Source organism: Leptosomus discolor, chromosome 2 (assembly GCF_034619465.1).
Source record: "Leptosomus discolor isolate bLepDis1 chromosome 2, bLepDis1.hap2, whole genome shotgun sequence".
In the NCBI taxonomy this organism is placed as follows: Eukaryota; Metazoa; Chordata; class Aves; order Leptosomiformes; family Leptosomidae; genus Leptosomus; species Leptosomus discolor.
In genome coordinates, this window is record NC_141392.1 from 59,597,306 (window position 1) to 59,618,059 (window position 20,754).

The 20,754-nt window shown below is 39.6% G+C and overlaps 1 protein-coding gene across 1 annotated transcript in view; it reads left to right on the forward strand.

The window, feature by feature from the left end:
- Positions 1-20,754, forward strand: part of SNX9 (sorting nexin 9) — a 58,775-nt gene that overhangs the window by 6,054 nt on the left and 31,967 nt on the right. Inside the window, exons 3-5 of the mRNA XM_086460435.1 lie at positions 6,518-6,604; positions 10,179-10,253; positions 11,442-11,564. Coding sequence (XP_086316561.1) covers positions 6,518-6,604; positions 10,179-10,253; positions 11,442-11,564 — 285 coding nt within the window. The remainder of the gene's footprint in view (positions 1-6,517; positions 6,605-10,178; positions 10,254-11,441; positions 11,565-20,754) is intronic.

The following is a 20,754-nucleotide window of genomic DNA, read 5'->3' on the forward strand; positions in this document are numbered from 1 at the left end:
CCCAAACCAAAAACGCTGTCCAAAAATGTAACCAAACAACAACAAAACCAAAAAAACCAACCAACTGAACTTGCATCCAAAAAACTTATAGTAGAGAATGGATAAAACAAAGTCTGGGAAGAGAGAAATGCACTTCACTGTTCTGTGCTTTGAAGTGTGATCAACATACTATCAGTGTTTCACAAGCTTGTGCTTACTAGACCTACGGAAGAATATTTGTACTAACTGATAGAGGTTTTTGTAGCAAACCTTTCTGAAGTTTATCCATAACAAATGTTACTGGAGTTATTTAAGGTGACCAAAAGCCCTTTGTTGTTCATTCCAGCTAAAAGATTAAGCTGCAGTCATAAAATCATAGAATAGTTTGGGTTGGAAGGAACCTTTAAAGGTCATCTAGTCCTAGAAGAAAAGTTCAAGTCTGCTTACTGTCAAGGCTATTTAAAATTTAAGGACTTGACTTGTGAAGAAGAGTCCTAGCTCAAAAATAATAATGATAATAATTAAAAAAAGCTGATGCTAATGATTAATGTGTTGGGGTGTGTTGTTTTTTTTTGTGTTTTTTTTTTTTGTTTTTTGTTTTTTCTTTTAAAAAAAGATATTTTACCAGGCTTCTCTAGTGGGATGCAGGTTTATTCGAAAAGATTTATCTGCCCCATTTACTTTCCAAAACCATAATACAGAATGTGATCCTTGTTCTCTGGATCTGGGAGCTGCTGCCACCAACAGTAGGACAGGAAGCTGGAGGCGAAGCATGAACCTGGAAGGTGTTGACATCCTTGCTGCTGTGATACAGCAGTTGTCTTTCTGAGACAGTGACACCAAGCAAATTAAACCTGTGAATCCCTGTCCCTTGAAAAGAGCACTGCTGGATGGCTGAAGGACTGAACTGCTGAAGCGCTACCTGCTGGGAGGAGGGTGTGCATTTATTATGGCAATTTCATGCTATGAACCTTTTATGGATATTTCCTTTGTGCTATCTGCCACTGTCAGCTGTCCAAGAGAAGCAGTTGTGGTACACGTTTCCTAAACTTTAACACATGGCTGAAACAGATGAATCTATGGCATAACACAAGCCCTGTGTTAATAGAAAGAGCTAATACAATGAAGTCCTGTTCGTAGGGAAAGCGATTTCAAAGGTGTGTCCAATTTTTGAGTGGCTTCTCCAATTTTAGTGCTATAAAGCATACTTCTATTCTAACACAGCAGTTCTGCATCCCCTGATGCATTACAAAAACATTTTGCTTCAGAAGTGTGAACTTTAAACAAAACCCAGTAATCATTCTGTGTGGGTCATTAATCATTCTTATCAACAGAGGTTTAGACAGGGAAGCTATTATAATGGCTGCTGTGAGCACAAGTGATGTCCATTAGCTGTTAGTCTGTATGCTCCTGGATAATGAGGAATGCATAGTGGTTCTCGTTGTTCTGCTTCTACGTGAGAGAGCTAGCCTGCTGCTGGTGAACTGTAACGTGGGCAAGTGTGTGCCTGTACACCTCAGGATTGTCAGGCTTGGGGGTAAGTTGCTCATCGATCTGCGCCTAGCATCTCTTGAGTGAAACATCTTGGAAAAGGCAGATTCTTCTTAATGAGAAATACGTGCTTCTGTTGCTTTATCAGCTATTTCAAGATTCCGGGGGACATAAAAAGGAGCTAGTCCATCAGGATGTCTGCATAGATCTTGGATCTTCTAGTAAGCTAATGTAGTGGTAATGTAATTCTTCATTGGAATTTTATTTTAATGACTTGCTAGCCAACTTCCTTCCCATCTAATTTATGCTGAGTCTTGACACACTGACAGTTATAGTTGCGTAGTCTTATGTCTGCTTGCAGAAATAAGTTGGCAAATGCTCTTGTTTGTTTGTTTGGGGTTTTTTCCTCTTGTTTTTTAATATTTTGGGAAAAGGGAAGAGGTACTGAACTCAAACAGAAGTAATGGAGAAAAGCCAAGTCTGCTTTAGGTCTGCAGAGGGATGGTACTTTCGCTAATCTAGGTACTGCTTTTCAATGTGAAGAATCTTTTGTGTTTTGATGTGCTTAGAAACGATTACTATTATTCTAAAAAGGTAGTAATAGTGATTGATTGCAACGCTTAGAATTTCTAGAAGTTTAGAGGTTTCATGCTGTAATAAGTCAGTAAATCTGTAAATTGGGAAGCTGCAGTCCAGGTGTGTAACTACAGCAGGTAGAACCAGCTCCAAAGAATGCTGATGTAACACTGAGAATTATCTCTTTCCTTTCTCTTCTCCTTATTACAATCTAAATGTCTGTACCCATACTGCTGAAAAGTGTATTTTCCTTTAATGAGGAGGGATTCTTACTGGTTTCCCTCTGTCCTCAGCTTGTAGAGAAAACTGCCAGCTCTGTCTCATTCTAGAGAAACTGCAGTATATGCCAGAGCTGCAGAGATGCTGGGGATCAGAGTGCCCTTTCCTCCTTGGCATGTGTTGTGGGGTTCTGCTTAGTCTGTGCTGGCCTTTTCTCACGTGAGGGAGCACAAGGTGAACATCAGGTTATGTTACAAGCTCTCAGTGGAGGTGCGGGAAGCTCCACTGCCACCCGAGCAAAGGGAGGCAGCAGGTGTACAGTACAATTACCAGTTCTGCTTTCTGGTCAATGAACTCTGTTTAAACGTTTTCTCAAAGGATCTGACAAAACAACTTCAGAATCTGGAGCCAGTTGTATCGTAGGGGGGATTGGGCATGAGAGACAGGGGGGATAAGTGCAGCCGGTAAAAGAAACTAGTTTTCTTTCAGCTAATAGATCAATTATCATTTCTTACTTGTTTTGTAGACTTGCAGTATTCTGTAAATGAAGCAATGGCCTTTATTCCACCAACAAAATATTTGAATCTTTGAAGTTCCTGTAGTTCATGGATCATTTGATCCTTTTACATATGATCAGAAGTAAATATGAAGCACAACAGTTATTGTAACAAGTCTTGGTTTTTTATACCTGTGTTTTGAAGAAGTTGCCTTTGTGGTGTTCATTCTCTGATCTTTGGAATTTGCCAGAGATTCTAATTTTATAACTATTCAGAATGTCCATGAGCTTATATTCAATGCATGTATTGCATTGCCCAGGAGCTAAAATCCTTTTCTGGTTAAATGCTTTCTTCTGTCCATGCCCATGTGCTATTTTTGAATACGTGGCAAAGAACTAACTCTAAGCCATAACTGCTACTTGGGTGTAATATTTGTGTAAGTAAGAAAAAGTTTCTTGCAAAACCAAACCATTTTCCTTTTTATAGTATTTTGGAACTGATTGTCATAAAATTAAATAGGGTTGGGGCTGGTGCCACTGCCCAAGGAAAAGTTGGAGGGAGGGCTTTCAATTGTTAACAATACACTTAGTAAATTGAGAGAAAATATTTAGTCATTTAGTTTCACTTATTTTGGAATTGGTTGAGTTTATGCTATTTTTCCCATTAAATCTCAACAGTAGGAGAGTAGCATTAAAGCTTACTTGCCTGGAGTTCTTGGGGACTTAATTCCCAAACTAGGCAAATAAGCTCAGAGATACAAGTGAAACAGAGTACCAGCAAAAAAATCTAGGGAATGTATCTGAAACATTAATATATGGATCAGGTTACAGCTGTACCTCAAATGCTTTATGGTCTGTAATAATCCATTTCTGTAGTATTGCAAATCTCTTTACTTTTCAATTTCTTACTCTGCAGTAAGGGCAAAAATTATTGGGTTGGTTTGTGATTTCTCCCCCTGCACCCCCCCCATACTTTTAGCAACGTTTGAAACAGGAATCTGGGGCAGGTGAATAGACTTTGGCACAATGACTTCATTAAGTTCTATGTATCTCTCTTGGTCTTTCCTTCCCTACAAGCTGAATACTTCCAAATTTTTCTAAATAAACTAGTTTTTCTAAGCTACATCTGGAGAACCTAATATTTTCATCTGTTACCTTATTAGACACAAGTGTATCTTACCTGCCCAGTCTTATCATTACTGTGGGGCGTTTTGCTAGTTTTCTTGAAGGCTGGTAAAATCTGTCCTCGTCCTGGTGAACTCTCATCATTCCTGTGAGTAAAAGCAAGAACATAATACTATGGTGTACTGCTTGAAGAAGGGTAAGAAGGCTCCCTGGTTAAGAAAGCTGCTTTCCCCACGGTTCAGATGCTTAGCATCTAAGTGTTGTTAAATCAACTTGCAGGAGCTGGGAAAGTATTTGTAACCTGCTGGAAAAAGTACATGTTCAACGCCTTCATCTACTACTGTTGAGGGGAGAGGCCTGGAGGATGGTGCTCTTTACACCCCTGCTTAAAATGTTCTTGTATTTCAAAAGGTGTGCTGCTTCTCTTCAGTTTACTTTCTAAGGAAAGTAAGGCAGTTTATTCTTATATTTGCCTGGAGGCCTGATTTTCTACTGGAAGAAAAGTAGTCAGTGTTATTATTGAAAACAGTTTTCTCTTCTTCATCTTGGTTTTGCATGGCATAACCTGAAAGTGCCGAAAGCCTCAATTCTAAGGGAAAAACTGTCATGTAAGGATGCATTCAGAGTGCTTGGGACACATGGTTTTCTGCAATGTTGTGCTTCTCTAGTGGCAAAGACCAGCTGTTTCATTCTTTGTGCACGTGGTTCAGGGTTAGCTTTGTCAGCTGAACTACAACATATGTGCTTTTTCTAGGCTCTGTTTTTGTTTACACTGAAGTGAGGTCTCTTGACCAGCTGGAATTATTTCCACATGATACTCATGAAATTGTGGGGGAGGGAAGTTGTGTTTTTTCTGTTTTTTTATGACAGGAGAAGGGGTGTCTAGGTGGGGGTCATAACCTGCAATTTTGAGACAGGCAAGGCTTTATGATAAATGTCTGTCTTCTGGTATTTTTTTCTCTTGTCACTTAACTTGCTTTCATGATTTTTCTGTCATCTTTGTGGCAAAAAAAATTAGGCTTGGGTTGGTGTGTGGTGTTTTTTTTTTGCTTCCTTCTGACCTCTGGGTATAAGAAGGACCTCATTGCTGTACACAGTGTCTGATGTTATTAGTAACACCGCTGTAAAATTGTTTCTCTTGGATTTAGTTTTTTAATATGCAGGAACAAAGCCCACTTCTGTATGAGCTGAGGTAACTCAAGCATATGTCTTACTCGTAAAGATGAGACCATAGCCTTGCCTCTTTCAAGATGTGCTAGGGAAATTGGTGTGTTTCCTGAAGTAAACTTTCTGCTGCTCTTAATTCTGTATGAGCTGGAGAAATAAGGGCTATGATGTAATCTATATTGAGTATTGGTATTTTTGTTATAAGTGTCAGTACTGTTTTAACTGTCTGTTAAAATTTGAACTTTGTGTTTGCATTTCCTGACCTATAGTCTAGCTTTCCCTTTTGTGGCTCTTTGATACTTCAGCATTGGCATCAATGAGATAAAATAATGTATTAATTCCTTCTGGGGCACCTGGCTAACATAAAAACTTGAGGTGTAAATAATAAGGCTTTTATCTATTCTACCAGTGTGATGAGTTTTCTTTCAAGGGAAGAGAAGCTTAGATAAAGGGTTTGTTGCGGTCCGGTTTAAAGTTTATCTAATACACCACTTTAAATGGAAAGCTAGAACTTTGATTCTAGTTCCTCTGTTAAGAGGCAAGGGGAAAATATATGTGGTTTCTCTCTGCATCCATATCAACAGTTTGTGAGAGAAGAAATATAGTCCCTTTGTAATTCCCGAGAGCTTTCTCTACTTCTAGATCAGGAAGGAATTTAATAGAAGACAATGAAAAAATGTTTGGGAACATGATCTTAGGCCACATCACAATTCTTTGTATAAAGAAGCAGAACTGTTCTTTAAATGTTAGACAACTTTGTCAGTGTTTCAAACATAACATTTCTTTATGTAGTGTAGTAGCAGAGTCAATACACAGCAAAGCTTTTGTGTGTCTGAACACTTGAAAATTAGGTTGGTTTTGTTTTTCCTTCCCCCCCTGCCTTGTGCCAATACACAACAGGCTTGCTCTCACTGTTTGTTTGTGCATTTGTGTAGTTCCTCCTGTATACAAAGAGTCTCAAAACATAATTTTATATGTTACTTTTCACGTACAGCAGTGGTTACTTACATCTACAATTACTTGTTTTTCTCTTTCTGAATTGCTTGTTCTATGAAACAGTTCCCTTTACCCAAATTGGAGCTAGAATATATCTTGTAGGGGAAAAAAAAAAAAAAGGATTGTTTGCCAAAGTTAGAAGCCTTTCCTTCTCCTGGAAGAAGTTGTACAGATAGTTCTGGACACAGCAGAGAACAGACAGTCTAAACTGTGAATCCTCCTGGAAAATAATGATCATCTCTAACAAGGTCCACAGGAGACTTTAATCTTGTAAAGTTTGCATTAGTGTTCAGTTTGGAGTTCAAATTTAGGAAATGTTAGCTTCCTACATGCTGAGTTGCTCTTTGTACATCCAGCCTTTCCCCACTTACTATTTCTTCTACTTAAGAATAAGTTGTGCTGATACTGCCTTCATGAAATCTTCTAATAATCTGGAAGGCTCACTGCTATTTTCTTTTTCACATACAGGCTCGTGTTATGTATGATTTTGCTGCGGAGCCTGGAAACAACGAGCTGACCGTCAGTGAAGGGGAGATTATCGTAATTACCAACCTGGTAAGAAAACGGAGATGGAATCAAGGCTTCAGTGCACTTTCCTGACCTAATTCTAGCAGATGGAAGAAAAAAGGTGCTAGGTGACATCTGAAAGCCCTAGCTACCATCTCTTGAAAAATTGGTGAATAAACTAAATACGAAGAATTTTCTAATAGCTTTGTGGAAACAAATGCAATGAGCAGTTTTGGAGGACAGGGGCCCTCTCAGGTTGTGCCTACGCACTTAGGAATTAGATCAGCTTTGTTCTCCTCTAAACAGAGCTGAGTGCCAAGGCAGACAAAGGAGCTAACGATGGCGATACCCTTTACATCTGAATGTGTTGTCTGTTTTGTGCCTAATGTTCCACATTTTGTGCGCATGTAATCTTTCAGGTGCTTGGCAATTGCATTTAAATCCGACATGCCAGCTCCCTTACTGGTTTTGAGTTTCTTAATCAATGACTTATCATAGAATAGTTTGGGTTGGAAGGGGCCTTTAAAGGTCATTGAGTCCAACCTCCCTGCAGCGAACAGGAACATCTTTAGCTGGATCAGGCTGCTCAGAGCCCTGTCCAACCTGACCTAGAATGTTTCCAGGGATGGGACATCTACCACCTCTCTGCGCAGCTTGTTCCAGTGTTTCACCACCATCATTGTAAAAAAAAAAAAAATTTCTTCCTTGTATCTAGACTAAATCTATGCTCTTTTAGTTTAAAACCGTTACTCCTTGTCCTATTGCAACAGGCCCTGCTAAAAAGATTGCCCCCATCTTTCTTACAGACCCTCTTTGAGTACTGAAAGGCCACAGTAAGGTCTCCCTGGAGCCTTCTCTTCTCCAGACTGAACAACCCCAACTCTCTCAGCCTGTCCTTGTAGGAAAGGTGCTCTGGCCCCCTGATCATTTTTGTGGCCCTCCTCTGGACTCACTCCAACACAACAGGTCCATGTCTTTGTGCTGAGGACTCTGGAGGTGAAGGCAGTACTCCAGATGGTGCCTTACCAGAGCGGAGTAGAGGGGGAGAATCACCTCCCTCAACCTGCTGGCCACACTTCTCTTGATGCAGCCCAGGATATGATTTGCAGCCTGTGCTGCAAGTGCACATTGCCAGCTCATGTCCAGCTTTTCATCCACCCACACCCCCAAGTCCTTTTCTGCAGGGCTGCTCTCAATCCCTTCATCCCCTAGCCCATATTGATAGTGGGAGTTGCCCCAACCCACGTGCAGTACCTTGCACTTGGCCTTATTGAACCTCATGAGGGTCACACAGGCCCACTTCTCAACCCTGTCAAAGTCCCTCTGGATGGCATCCCATCCCTCAGACGTGTCAACAGCACCACTCAGCTTGGTGGCATCTGCAAACTTGCTGAGGGTGCACTCAATCCCACTGTCTATGTCATTGAAGAAGATATTAAACAGCACTGATCCCAGCATGGACCCCTGAGGGATGCCACTTGTCACTGGTCTCTATCTGGACATTGAGCCATTGATCACTGTCCTCTGGATGTGACCATCCAACGGATTCCTCATCCATCCATCAGTCCACCCGAACAGTTCACCAATCAAATCCAGTTTAGAGAGAAGGATGTTGTGTGGGACCATGTCAAAGGCCTTCCATAAGTCCAGATAGAGGACATCCGTAACTTCAGCATTCCAAGTTTGTTCAAAGAACTTGTGACAAATTTTTTTACTAAATTTGTATGTCCTTTCATAATTAAAGCAATATGGACGAGGTACAGGGAAGGAGTGGTGAAAGTATTAGGGTAATACTATCAAGTTCTTAAATTGGTAGTACTTTTGAGCCCTGACATTCGATTTGTGTGTACAATTTGAATTCGAGTGCGCTTTTAATGTGCTGTATAATTCTTACCCTTGGTAACAAGGTGTTAGTAGATTCTGCTTTTGATTTTCGTGTAGTGATATGGCTCAGTGAATAGACTTCCCTTTTAAATATATACAAACACAAAATGCCCGATCTTGATGGCAGGTTTTATTTATCTGGTTGTATGGGAAACATGGGTTCTGCAGAATGAACTAATTCTTTGAAGAGCCTAGTCACATGTAATCCTGGTAATTTTTAGTTCCACTGACCTTAAATATTTGAAGCAGATATTTAAAAGAACCAGCACCCCCTTGGATAGTACGGTATGCTGTGGCAGAGGTAGCATTTTAAATGAGTTCGGGAGTTTAATACCATTCACAGAAGTAGGACTAAATAAATAGTTTACCACTTTCAAGCTAGTTCTTGCCAAACAAGACGTTTGTGTGTTAAGGCAATATACTTAAAACCACATAAAACTTTATTTTATGCTGTCCATGATTAAACTGTGAAATAGATCGCCACAAAGGCTCTTGATCTTTTTTGATATGATAAGTTTAGACAGCAATGGCGTAAGTCATGAGAGTCCATTGATGATGGCTCTTAAGTGCAGCGGTACAAACGTGACTTCTGGCTCAAGATGTCATTGCTCTTGCAGTTTAACCAAGCTAGTTGAATTTATAATCCAAGATGTCTAGTTGTTTCTGTGTTTTTTGAGAAAACTTTTAGGTGCATAAGGAAAAGCAAATGAAAGTTTATTTCAGTAACTGATTGATGTAATCCTGCACATAGTAAGGAGAAGTCTGCTTATGTATTCCAAGTTTTTAAGGAGATTTCTCCTTACTATGTGCAGGATTACATAAAGTTTCCAAGTGAAAGAACAAAATTGTGAATTAAAAAAAAATATCAATTGAAAAACAAATTAAGAAAACCTGAAATGCAATAATTGCTGTCTAGCATATGTGGTTCCAGTTTTCAGGTGTGAGTTAGCTTGAGGTGTAACTGTGTTCAAGGAACAGCTTGATTTAAAACAGAACTGGCTTATTCCAGATAATGCTGTGCTGGAATTGGCTTTGCTGATCTGCAAAGGTTTCTTAGTGTATGTAGAATGTGTGTTTTTAAAAAACCCAAATAATAACAGGATGCCCCACTGAGATCAGAGCTGAACGGTATTAGTTCTGTCCAAACGGATAATGTGAGACTTGCCTCTGAAATCAAATGTAATCTAGAAAGGGTATCTCCAGATTTTGCATGGTGTGTGCCTCTCAATCTTGAGATTATCCTTAATATTTTTGTGGGTTACAGCTCCCACTCATCACACACCTCTGCACCTTCACTAAGTGAAATAGAGATTTTACTTGTATTACCAATAGCTTAATTCCTTGAGTCTTGGTTGGTTGGGTTTTTTTTTATAATCTGTTGATTGAAATTAATGCTTTGGAGTTGGCATGCTAGTAGCTGTGTTTTGATGTAGTCTATGTCCAGACAATTGACTGGTTTCATAAATGATCAAAGGTGTTGGAAATCAACCTTTTTTCCCCCTTGTACTCGTTAAATCTGAAGTTCACAATATCTGTGTGAAACAAGTAGGGTCTGTGTTCCATTTAAAAAAGTATCTGCTGCTTCAGCAGGTTTAGGCGAGTTTGTTCACGGTCATACAGTCATGACTGTATTTCAAACATTGCATTTGACAGCAAAACAGTGCTTCCTCCTGAGCTGTTTAAAGCATGCTGTGGAATCCATCTAGCAAAACTGTTTCTATGTTACTACTTCTTTCAGAATGTTGGTGGAGGCTGGTTAGAAGGAAAAAACAGCCAAGGCGAGAGAGGACTTGTTCCAACAGATTACGTTGAGGTGAGTGACTACACTGGTCTGCACTAAGAAAGTAGAGCTACTGGGGAGGTGATCCTCTGGGTCACTGGTCAGACTGTAGTGCTCAAACATAAATGTTAAAGCTTGGAGTAGATAATCTTACTGTAGCAAGTGTAGCTGGCTTTGGGGACCTGTGCAAACATGCCATCCAAAGCTACTGAGCTTCTTGATGGTTTCCCAAGAAATACAACAGCAGGTCATCTACGGTAAATACTGGTGATCTGCAGAACATGAGCTATTTTGAGTCTGCTTTTGGCTTTGGGGGTTGCGTGATCCAATAATTGTTTTGTTTTCCTGCCCGAAGATACAGATATGGAAGTGAAATGAGTAATACAAGTTTACAGTGGTGTTGCTGTCGCTGATTTGCCACATGCTCATAAATCTTGGAATGGAACCTAATTTCTGGGGCTCAGGATATGGGATCCCAAATCCAGGGACTACTCAGCTTGTGTTCTTCCTGAGGGTCTTTGCCTTTGCTGTCTCTTCAGTGTGTGTTGATCTGCTCTTTGTTTAAAGACTGGTGGTATGGGGGTGGGAATGGAATGGGGGTCTCAATGCATAGACTGGAATCCAGTTCCCTCTTGGAGCGCCCAGTGTCTGTATGTCTGCAGGTTGCGAGTTAGGTGAAGATTCTGACTGTAATTCCTGCAGCCTATTCTTAAGGAATGTGCCTCCCTTCCTTCACCAGTGCTGTGTTTGTTTAAAAAAAAAAAAAGGGGGGGGGGGGGAGTGTGTGTGTAGTGGAGGACAATGCTGGCTCACATGACCTTATGTTTTGCCTTCAGTTGGCTAGCTCATGGTCTAGTAGCTTTTAGCTCTCCTGACTTGCTGTCCCAAACTGGTCCTCTGAGTATTGAGTATGCAGTCTCCAAGCAGTAACAATAACAACCTTGTTAATCCCTGATGAATTTATAGACAGGTGTCCCCTGCTACAACAGTCTTCCTTGTTACACTGTTACAATGCAAACCAATTCCATCTTTGTGGGAGTAAATTGTCCAGATTATCACATCAGTTTCTTGTAAAAGGTTCTGTTGAATTTGAATTCAAAAAGGGTATGTGCAACCATCTTAAAGTCTAGTGACATGACTATTAGGATGATTATATATGATAAACAGCATAATGTGATTAATGGAAGCATGAAAAATCTTTTGCAATTTTTTCCATTTCAGATTATAACCGAAGGTGCAAAAGATGGAATTAGCTGCGGTAACTCGTTAGCCGACCAAGCCTTTTTTGATTCCCTTTCTTCAAATACAGCTCAGACCAACTCTGCTGCAAAAAGCAGTAATCAGGTATGTCTTACAGTTTTTCAGGCACAGAGGGCATGGCAAGTTTTGTTGACTTGCACTCTTTCGTTGTGCTGTAGTGTATTTGTGAACGCTCGTAAAAGTATTAATTAAAGTAATTATGTTTTCATTAGGGAAGGCTTTTGTCAAATATTAATGAGATGTGTGTGTGATAAACAATGTTCAGGTACTGTCACTGCTGGAAAACTTAGTATTCCAACACTTGCAGAAACAGAACATTTTATTTTATTCTTTCCAGTCTACAATCCTATAAATCTGTGACTACCTCAGTCTCTGTACCTCAGTTCTGTGTACATGCAATCCTAGCAAATTTACTTTATTTTCAAGTTACTTGTATTAGTACACTAACCTTTTTTAAGGAACCAAAGCTTTTTTGAAATCTACAATTGGGTGGTCTAGGCATCATCAGCCAGAGTGAAAGGATATATATCTTTTTCAGAATTCGAGTAGGAGTTGTTTCTTTGGTTAAAAAGAGTGAAGAAAGTTCGTGCATTGTCCCCAGTCAGTTGGAAAAGAGGCTGACTTCAGTTTTGCTGGAAGAATATTTTTTCTTTTTCTGGTTTGTCTGTTCATTAAGCAGCAAGTATTTAGTGTCAGGTTAGATATCTGAGGACATACATTATCTTAAACACCAACTATTTATTATGGTCTACAGACTTCTGCGTGTCCCACATGTAGGAACAGTTAAACATTTTGAAGTCCATAGGTCAACAGAAGTACAAAATCCGCTTTTTTCCAGTGGCAGCAGGCAAAGGTCTTTTGTGTTGGAAAGTAAATGCTTTACTTATTGTAGCAGCTGGGGACAAACACCTGGTTTGTGAGTCCGTTAAATACCAGTTATTAGATTTCTTAATTGTAACTTGCACCACAGGACTTTGACATGAAGTGAGATCTCTTGAAAACTACACCTGGGGCATTTTTGTATGACAGTGAACGTAACAATTCGTTGACTGTATAGTGTTTGATTTGTGCTTCCTTGTGTTCAGCCAGACAATGCCAGGATTGTAACTCTGTGATCACACATACAGTGAGAACTCCAGTCCTCACTGTGACTGTCTCAATGCTGATAACTGGAGGGTGTTTTTTTTAATTGATGCCCAGTTAATATTTAGGATAAACACAGAACTCTTGAAATGCCTTATGAATTTCTAATGTCAGACTGAGCCAAAATTGTTTGATTCTAGGTTTGTTTTCCCTCAGTAAAACTTACAGTAGTTTGACGGTGCGTGGGAACCTCATTTCTTCTGCTCTGTCTGTTACCTTTGCCCTAATTTTTCCTCCTATAGAGTTTCTAGCCATACTTCACTTCGGGGGAAGCTTAAAATATTTGCAGCAGCTACTTCTGTCAAATCTGAATACTGTTTCTCTTCTGAAGGAAGAGAAACATATAACTTAGTATGTAATTCTTCCTAGATCAAATTAAGATAATAAACACAATATTTTGAATGGTGGCAGAGGTATCAGTCGGAGCTTGATCTGTGCTTAACACAAGGTACCCTGTACCTGGAAAAGGGATGGAGAAAGCCCTTGCCTGTATAGGGGTTAAAATAAAGGTATCTGTTATAGTAATTCTCCATTACTTAGAATATGGCAATCTAGTTTTGCAAGTTGCATTTCTAGAGGAGGGAAAAGCTTGAAAATATAGTCACTTCAGTACAGTTTACACAGGATCAGCAGTATACTGGCCCTGTAATACATAAAAATTGCAGTTTCTTCATAACAAGTTTTGGAAAGGAGTAACTTCAGGCGAACAGCTTGTCTCACCTGTGTCAGTGCCATACTCTTATAAACGTCCTATTCGTCTCCATTATCCTTCAAATGCTGTGTGAGACAATTGGGAGAACCAGTGTACCATAGTGTATTATAGGTAAACTATACTGCTAACGTTAATAGGAAAGAGGAGGAGAGTGTGCACCTGGATGCAGCCAAGGCCACATAAGATGCAAGGGAAACAAATTTCCTCAAGCTAGTGTGTTTGAGTCTTTTGTTTTCCTGTTTTTCACAGCAGGACCATCATGTTGCATGGTCAAGATTTTGTGTCATAAGTTTTTTCCATTTTCTTAGGGTTTTGGTTTTTTTCTTAAACTGAGTTCAGTAACTGCTGTTTGGTTATATATTTTCTAGAAAAAGAGCAGATCTTGATCTGAAGACTGATTTCTTCAGTTTCTGACCTATATATATATGATAGTTTTTTCCAGTAGCTTATTGCTAATAGGAATTTAATTTGTATACTAATCAGTCTGGCTTCTGCTTTCAGCTGTTAGTCCTTTCTCCCAGATCAGAGTCTCTAGTGCATGGAATTTTCTTCTTGCAAAAATTCTATGGCTAATTGTCCTCTTGATTAATAAATTCTACCTGTTTGTTCTGTTGGTCTGGTGTAAGACACTTTTACTGCCCTCAAAAAAAAGAAAAAGCTTTCTTTTGCAGTCTCTTTTGATCTTGTGACTTGTTAAATGTGTGCATTGCTCCTGTGTACATCGCGTGATGTCAGACAGGTTTGATGTTGCTGTTCTGGTGTAGAAAAGCCTGATACAGTGAAAGACTGCATTGACTCCTGTAATATTGTATCAGGAGGTTATACTGAGTTGCTCATCCCTTGCATACAGGCTTCTCTTTTAGAGTCACTGCTTGTAAGAATATGATCTTATGCTTTGTGGGTATGACCCTTCTTCCTAGGTGTATTACTCTGTAATTGTTGTCCTAACCAAATGCATTGTTTAACTTGAGTTTGCTAAGCACTTTGGATTGATCTGTGTTCAGATGCACAGTTGCAAGCAATTGACTTACTCTTTTTAAGTGCCTTAATGAGTGACTAAGTAAATGTACAGAGCACTTCATCTTAAATGAAACTTGTGTGTTTAGGTATGGAGAGCAAAGAAAAATGACTAACTGGATGTCAATGTAAAGAGAGTCGATGCTGGAGGTGACACAGTAGTAGGAACCAAAATGTTTGTGGAGGTAGTCTGTAGTGGACTGAATAAGAAATAGCTGTGTTCCTAAATGCTGACATTTTATGCTATCTGTTGTATTTTATAGTAACATGAGGGAGTACGAGCTTATTACAAGAACACTTTATAAAAGCACTTTTATCTAAATAGGGTGTTTTGGGATTTTTCTTATTACTACTGTATTGAAGAAATTACTTTCTGTAAACATTGTCACTTCAACATACACATAAGTACATGACACCCCTGCTCCCCAATTTCACTAAGTCCAAATATGTTTTAGTTCTTAGAATTCCTTCCATTCTTTTAACGGTAAGAAAAAACAAACAAAAAAACCCAGCAAAAAAAAACGTCAACCAAAACCCAGGTAGTTGCGTAGTCTTTCAGAACCAAGCCTTATTAAAAATAATAGATCTGGCTGAGTTGAAATGTGTGAGTGTGGGGTTCTGTTGGCTTTCTTCTTTAAGAGACCAGTTAAACCACAGGGTTGTGGTTTAACTCCTGTGGGCAGCTCAGCCCCACCCAGCCTCTCACACTCCTCCTGTGGGATGGGGGAGAGAATCAGAAGGGTGAGAGTGTGGGAACTCGTGGGTCAGGATAAAGATAGTTTAATAGGTAAAGTAAAACTGTGCATGCAAGCAAAGCAAAATGAGGAGTTCATTCACTACTTCCCATTGGCAGGCAGGCGCTCAGCCATCCCCAGGAAAGTGGGGCTCCGTCATGTGTAACAGTTACTTGGGAAGACAAGCTCTGTAACTGAACGTTTCCCCTTCCTCCTTCTTCCCCATAGCACTTACTGCTGAGCACGGTGTCATATGTTGGGGAATATCCCTTTGGTCAGTTGGGGTCAGCTGTCCCAGCTGTGTCCCCTCCCAGCCTCTTTGCACCCCCAGCCTGCTCGCTGGTGGGGCAGAGTAAGAAACAGAGAAGGCCTTGACTTTGTGCAAGCACTGTTCAGCAATAACTAAAACATCCCTCTGTTATCAACACTGTTTTGGTCACAAATCCAAAACGTAGCACCATACCAGCTCTATGAAGAAAATTAACTCTATCCTAGCCAAAATCAGCGCAACCAGTTATATTTGAATGCAGACTTTGTCTATTACTCTTTTTTTCTGTGTTAGTTTCATTTCTAAAGTTCTGAACTGGTTAGCTTATCAGTTTAGAAATACATCTCAAATGGCAATGTCCTTCTGACAGGGCTTTAAAAAATTCCAACGAATTTATTTTTTAGCTTTATACATTACATTTTTGCTGGCATATCTTCATATGCCTTGATAGGTCTGGGGGGATGACTGCTTTTCTTAAGCAATGCTGCATGTAATACAGAATCCTAAATCATTACAGTTTTCCCAGATCAGTTTCTATGTGTGCATGTGTGTCTATCTCAGAATAAAATTTACTTCCTCCCTCTGTCTACTCCCATCCATTTTTGCTTTCCAGGCAAACAAGAGGCTTTTTGTTTCCTGCTCTGGAATCCATAACTTTTTGGTGTTAAGAAAACCTCATCAATTCAAACACTGCCCTACTCCCCATCTGTCCTTTTGTAAGAAGGCTTTTTGTTGTTGTTCAGTAAATAATCTCCTGAAAAGTAGTTAATAAGCAATAACTAAAAGCAGCTGCTTTTACTTCCTTTTTCTTCACTGGGAAAGATACCATGACCGCAGCAACACTTTGGTGTTGTACCTTACCTGCGTTTGCCACAGGTGTAAAGTGACAGTAGAAAAGGGGCAGAGAGGTGCTTCCTAAGGAGAAGAATTCTGCGTGACTTCTGGCAGTTCACTCCTCCCCAACTTAGTCGTTGCATCAGTAGTGTCCCAGCAATAGCTGCCTTGGTAAAGCTTGCAGCTGCTCTCTTAAAGAGCTACATGTAGAAGATATTCACAGCATCACAGAATGGCAGGGGCTGGAAGGGACCTCTGGAGATCATCTAGTCCAACCCCCTGCTAAAGCAGGTTCACCCAGAGCAGGTTGCACAGGACTGCATCCAAGGGGGGTTTGAGTATCTCCAGGGCAGGAGACTCCACAACCTCTCTGGGCAGCCTGTTCCAGGGCTCTGTTGCCCTCAAGAGTGAAGAAGTCTTTCCTCGTGCTCAGGTAGTATCGGGGAGGTGAAAGCAATCAGAGGAAGTAATGAAGCTAACAATACACAAACAAGGGGAAAAAAAATTACTCGAGGTGACTATTTTTACACTCTGAAGAAGAAAAGCAGATAGGAGAATTTAACATTAGTGAGTTAATGTCTGAAAAGCCTTTAAAAAATTATTCAACGAAATACAATTTAAGTAACCCTTAGTTACCAAAGATGGAGGCTGTTGCATGGCTTCGGTATGGGTCCCGTGCTGTTTCAACCTTCTATCCCTTGGGTAGAGAAAGCAAGGGGAATGAGAAATCTTTCTTCTTTGTCAATCCACTGTTCCTCTGAGCAGCAATGCAGGGTGCTAATTTTAGACTGTCATGTGGAACAACCAGTGAGTAAGTATATCAGCACTTAGTTTTTTCTGTTTATTAGAATTGCATATGTATATTAGAATTACCTGTAAACTCTTCTGGTGTTAGAATAACACTGGCAATAATCGCAGTGAAATGGATATAAATTGTGGCAGGTTAAACCAAATAAAAATCTTCAAATATACTGAACACAAAACTTCTAATTTCTGATGAAAAATGGATGGTATATTTTTTCTCTTGTAGTATTTCTTTGATGCTGAGTTGCTTCCAGGGGCTGTAGCAACAATGGATATCCTGTTTCACACTTTTAAATAGTGTTTCTCATTGCAGTTGACAAAGAGGTTGTTAGCTTGGTGGCATTTGGAGCCTTCATAATTAAAGTATATACAGAAGTAAAAGCATTAATGTAAAATTCATTCTGAGTAGTCTCTTCCAACTGGGTTTTGGGTTTGGTTTTTTTTTTTTGCTGATCAAGACTAGTGCTTCTCAAGTCACAGATGTACTTGCATTTATTTGGCACCTGTTCTAGGTTCAGAAGCTGCTGTTTTAAGTGATGATATCTCTCTCCATTCTAAACCACAACTTGTGGTTTTTTTATTTATCTAACTTAAAATGTTTTAGAAGTTGTGAACGAATATCAGTTTTCCATTTTAATGATAGTGTTTATCTGAGTTATTTAGATTTTAAATTACAACTCTATTGGCGCGAACTAGTGCTCCTTATTAAGAAGCTAAAATTTTTTTATCTGTGCAGTAGTCTCATTAGTGGTCTGTGAACAAACTGTATGTACAATTAGCCGTAATGTAGTGCAGCTATTTACAGCCTGTGTAACATGTGTGTTTGAACATAGGATGGAAACGCTGTAAATTCCAGTATAATACATATTTTAGTCTTATGGGTTTTTCTCCTTTCCCTCTAGAGCTTAAAGTCTAGCCTTTTTGTTCCCTCTGAGAGAATAAAAAACAAGTATTAAAAAACAAGTATTAAAAATGTATAAATAAAGTTGTAGTGGAGTACTGCCTGAGTGTCCCAGGGTGGAAGTGGATCACCAGCTATGTTGATGTAAGAGCTGTAGGTGTGGCTTCACAGTATTTAAGATGTAAAAATAGTTCTTGTAGCTAACCATAAGTTGCATTTGTAGAGGAGTTTGTTCCCTTTTCTTGACACTGATTCTCTAATCACTGCCAAGTCTACTTCTGTATGAAGATGACTGTACAGCTGCTCTTAGTTCTGGGTAAAATAAGTTTCCTGAGAGTTCGCATTTTTGTGAATTGCAGATTTATTGGTTAATTCCAGTGTGACCTTAGTGAATCCACACGTTTTGTGTCTTCAGTTATGTTGTGGGCGGAGCAGCAAGGCCCCATGAGTAGGTACAGGAAACAACTAACAGAAACTCCTCATGTTTGTGTTGTTTTATCCAGGGGTAAGTCTGAAATCACTCAGCATAGTTTCTCTCTCAGTAGAAGAAAGATAAGCTGCTAGGCAGTTATTGAAGGATATGAAGAGAAATTAAATGTCTTATGGGTAGAAAACCTTTTCCCTTCAGAAAACTGGGGGACTGCTGTTTAGGCAGGATCGCTGAATAGTAGTGAAAACACTTAATTCGGTGTGCAGGAGCTGAGGCAACTCCTAAGTTACCTGGTGTGTAGACCCAAGTTGTTGAACATGCATAAAGAGGACACTAAAGGAGCTGTTCCCAGAGCTTTACCTCAGATCTTTTCTACTCTTTGCAACTTAGTGCTGGAAAGGCAAATAGTCATTGTTAAATTTGTATACCATAACTCCCCCCTGCCCCTGAACTGCTATGAGGAGCAATAAATGCTAAGACTGAGGAAAATAAATGTAATGCTCCTATTAAGAGTGCCCTATTCTGCTGATATGGAAATTTTGACATGCATGTTATTGAATTCCTGTAACAGTATTTCCATTCTCTGACGTTGCTGTGTGTGCAGTAAAGTAGAAGTATTGTCATGGGAAATGTGACTTGCGAGTGTTTGGTTGAGTCCAGTTTGTCTTGTTAAACCAGTATGGTGAACTACCTTATAAAATGTGTGGGTAGGTTCACCCTGGAAGTTAGAATTGCAATTGTTTATGGATTTTTGGAAAGATTGAGTGTAAAGTTGCCTCTGTGTGTGTATAAGTCATGTCTAGAAGTGCATAGTGCAAAAGATATCTGAAAAGAGGTATAAGCAAAACTGGTGGGTTAGAACTGTTCCGGAAAAAAAAAAATTAAAAAATACCAGGTGTGTGTTATGCTAGATTTGGCTTTCATGATTAGTAACTTCTAGTTCCTGTTACAGATAATGACGCTAATGTCCTCCATTGCTACGTGTAATTTGAAAGCAACTCTTCCCCCCCCGCCCCCCCATCTCAATTGCACTATTGCATTCGGACTGGTAACAGGAATTTGGAACAATTCTTGTTAACCAAAGTACCAGGCAGTGATTTCCGTATAGTACTGGAAACAGTGGCTTGCTTGAAATGACTTGTATTCACATATTAAAAAATAGCTGTCCAACATACGACAGTGATTGTACCAATTCCAATTATGGAGTTATCTTGGGCTTTTTTTTTTTTTGGTGGGTGTCCCAGTGGAATGCAAAGGTTTGGCAGCAAGTTGTTAAATTGTAGTACTGTGATCACTTCTCACCTTCATCTGCACCCATACCCTCAGCAAAAGTCTGACTATTGAAATAGTCAGTTTTCCACAATTTGCCGTGTTTGCATGCTCTTTCTTGTAGCTTTGTTTTTATTTGACTTCTTATTTCATGAGGTAGCCTCATGGGCTAGTAGTTTGGCATTGATTATGTAAAGAATATTTTAATTTGATAATGGTGACAATCTTGTCAGCCCCCCGAGTGTTTCTATACTTGCTTGCACACTTAGTGGCATGCATGTGTTGCGCGATCCCCTTCACCACCACAGGGGGCTTATTGCAGTATCTAGTTTCTTCCTGATTTTAATTTATTGTTGTTCATCGTTCACTGAGTACATATTTTAAGGTGGAATTGTGGGTGTTTTGATATGAAAGTGGTAAGCTGAAAAGCCTTAGCCAGTAATACTCTTCAATTCTTCCTCCAAAAAAAAAAAGGCAACAAGGGAAACCCCTGTCCTCTATCTGCCCCTCCCCACCCCCTGAAAATAGAGTGCTTTTCCCAAAAAGGAAGGATAAATCCTGTTTAATCTTTGTAGCCTGATCCTGGGATGTCCAGAGAATGTCAGAGAGGAACAGGGAGTCTTTCTTCAGTTTCTGGCATTGCTGTGACTGCTACTTGGAAAACTGTCTGAAATTTCTCATCTGTGTTTCAAGAAGAGACCATTAGGGATTGAAATCAGCTCAAAAGAAGACAAGGGTATAAAGAGGTGACTTGATTGCCATTTACATGTGCAGGTGTGAGTAACAAAAACAGAAGCCTGAGAGCACTCTATTGAATAAATATAAGTAGGATTTTTAGTGGCTGAAAGTTGAAACTAAGCAAACTTTAATTACAAAAAAAAAAAACAAAACAAACATTTCATTTAGGCAGCGAGGGTGACAATAGATGTGTGTTTTCCCCTCCCCTTGTGCCATCACTGAGTATTCTTTGCTCAAGTCTAAATTATGTATCTTTCTAAAAGACCATTCTGAACTTCAAATGTGGCTTTTTTTGAGCTGAATTAGGAGTTAATAGATGAAAATACTGTGCCTGCACTTCGTAGAAGCAATGCAGCCTCTAGTCTACTTTGGCTGTGAATAAACTGACACATAAGAAAATGGTATTGGAAGTGGGAAGAGAACA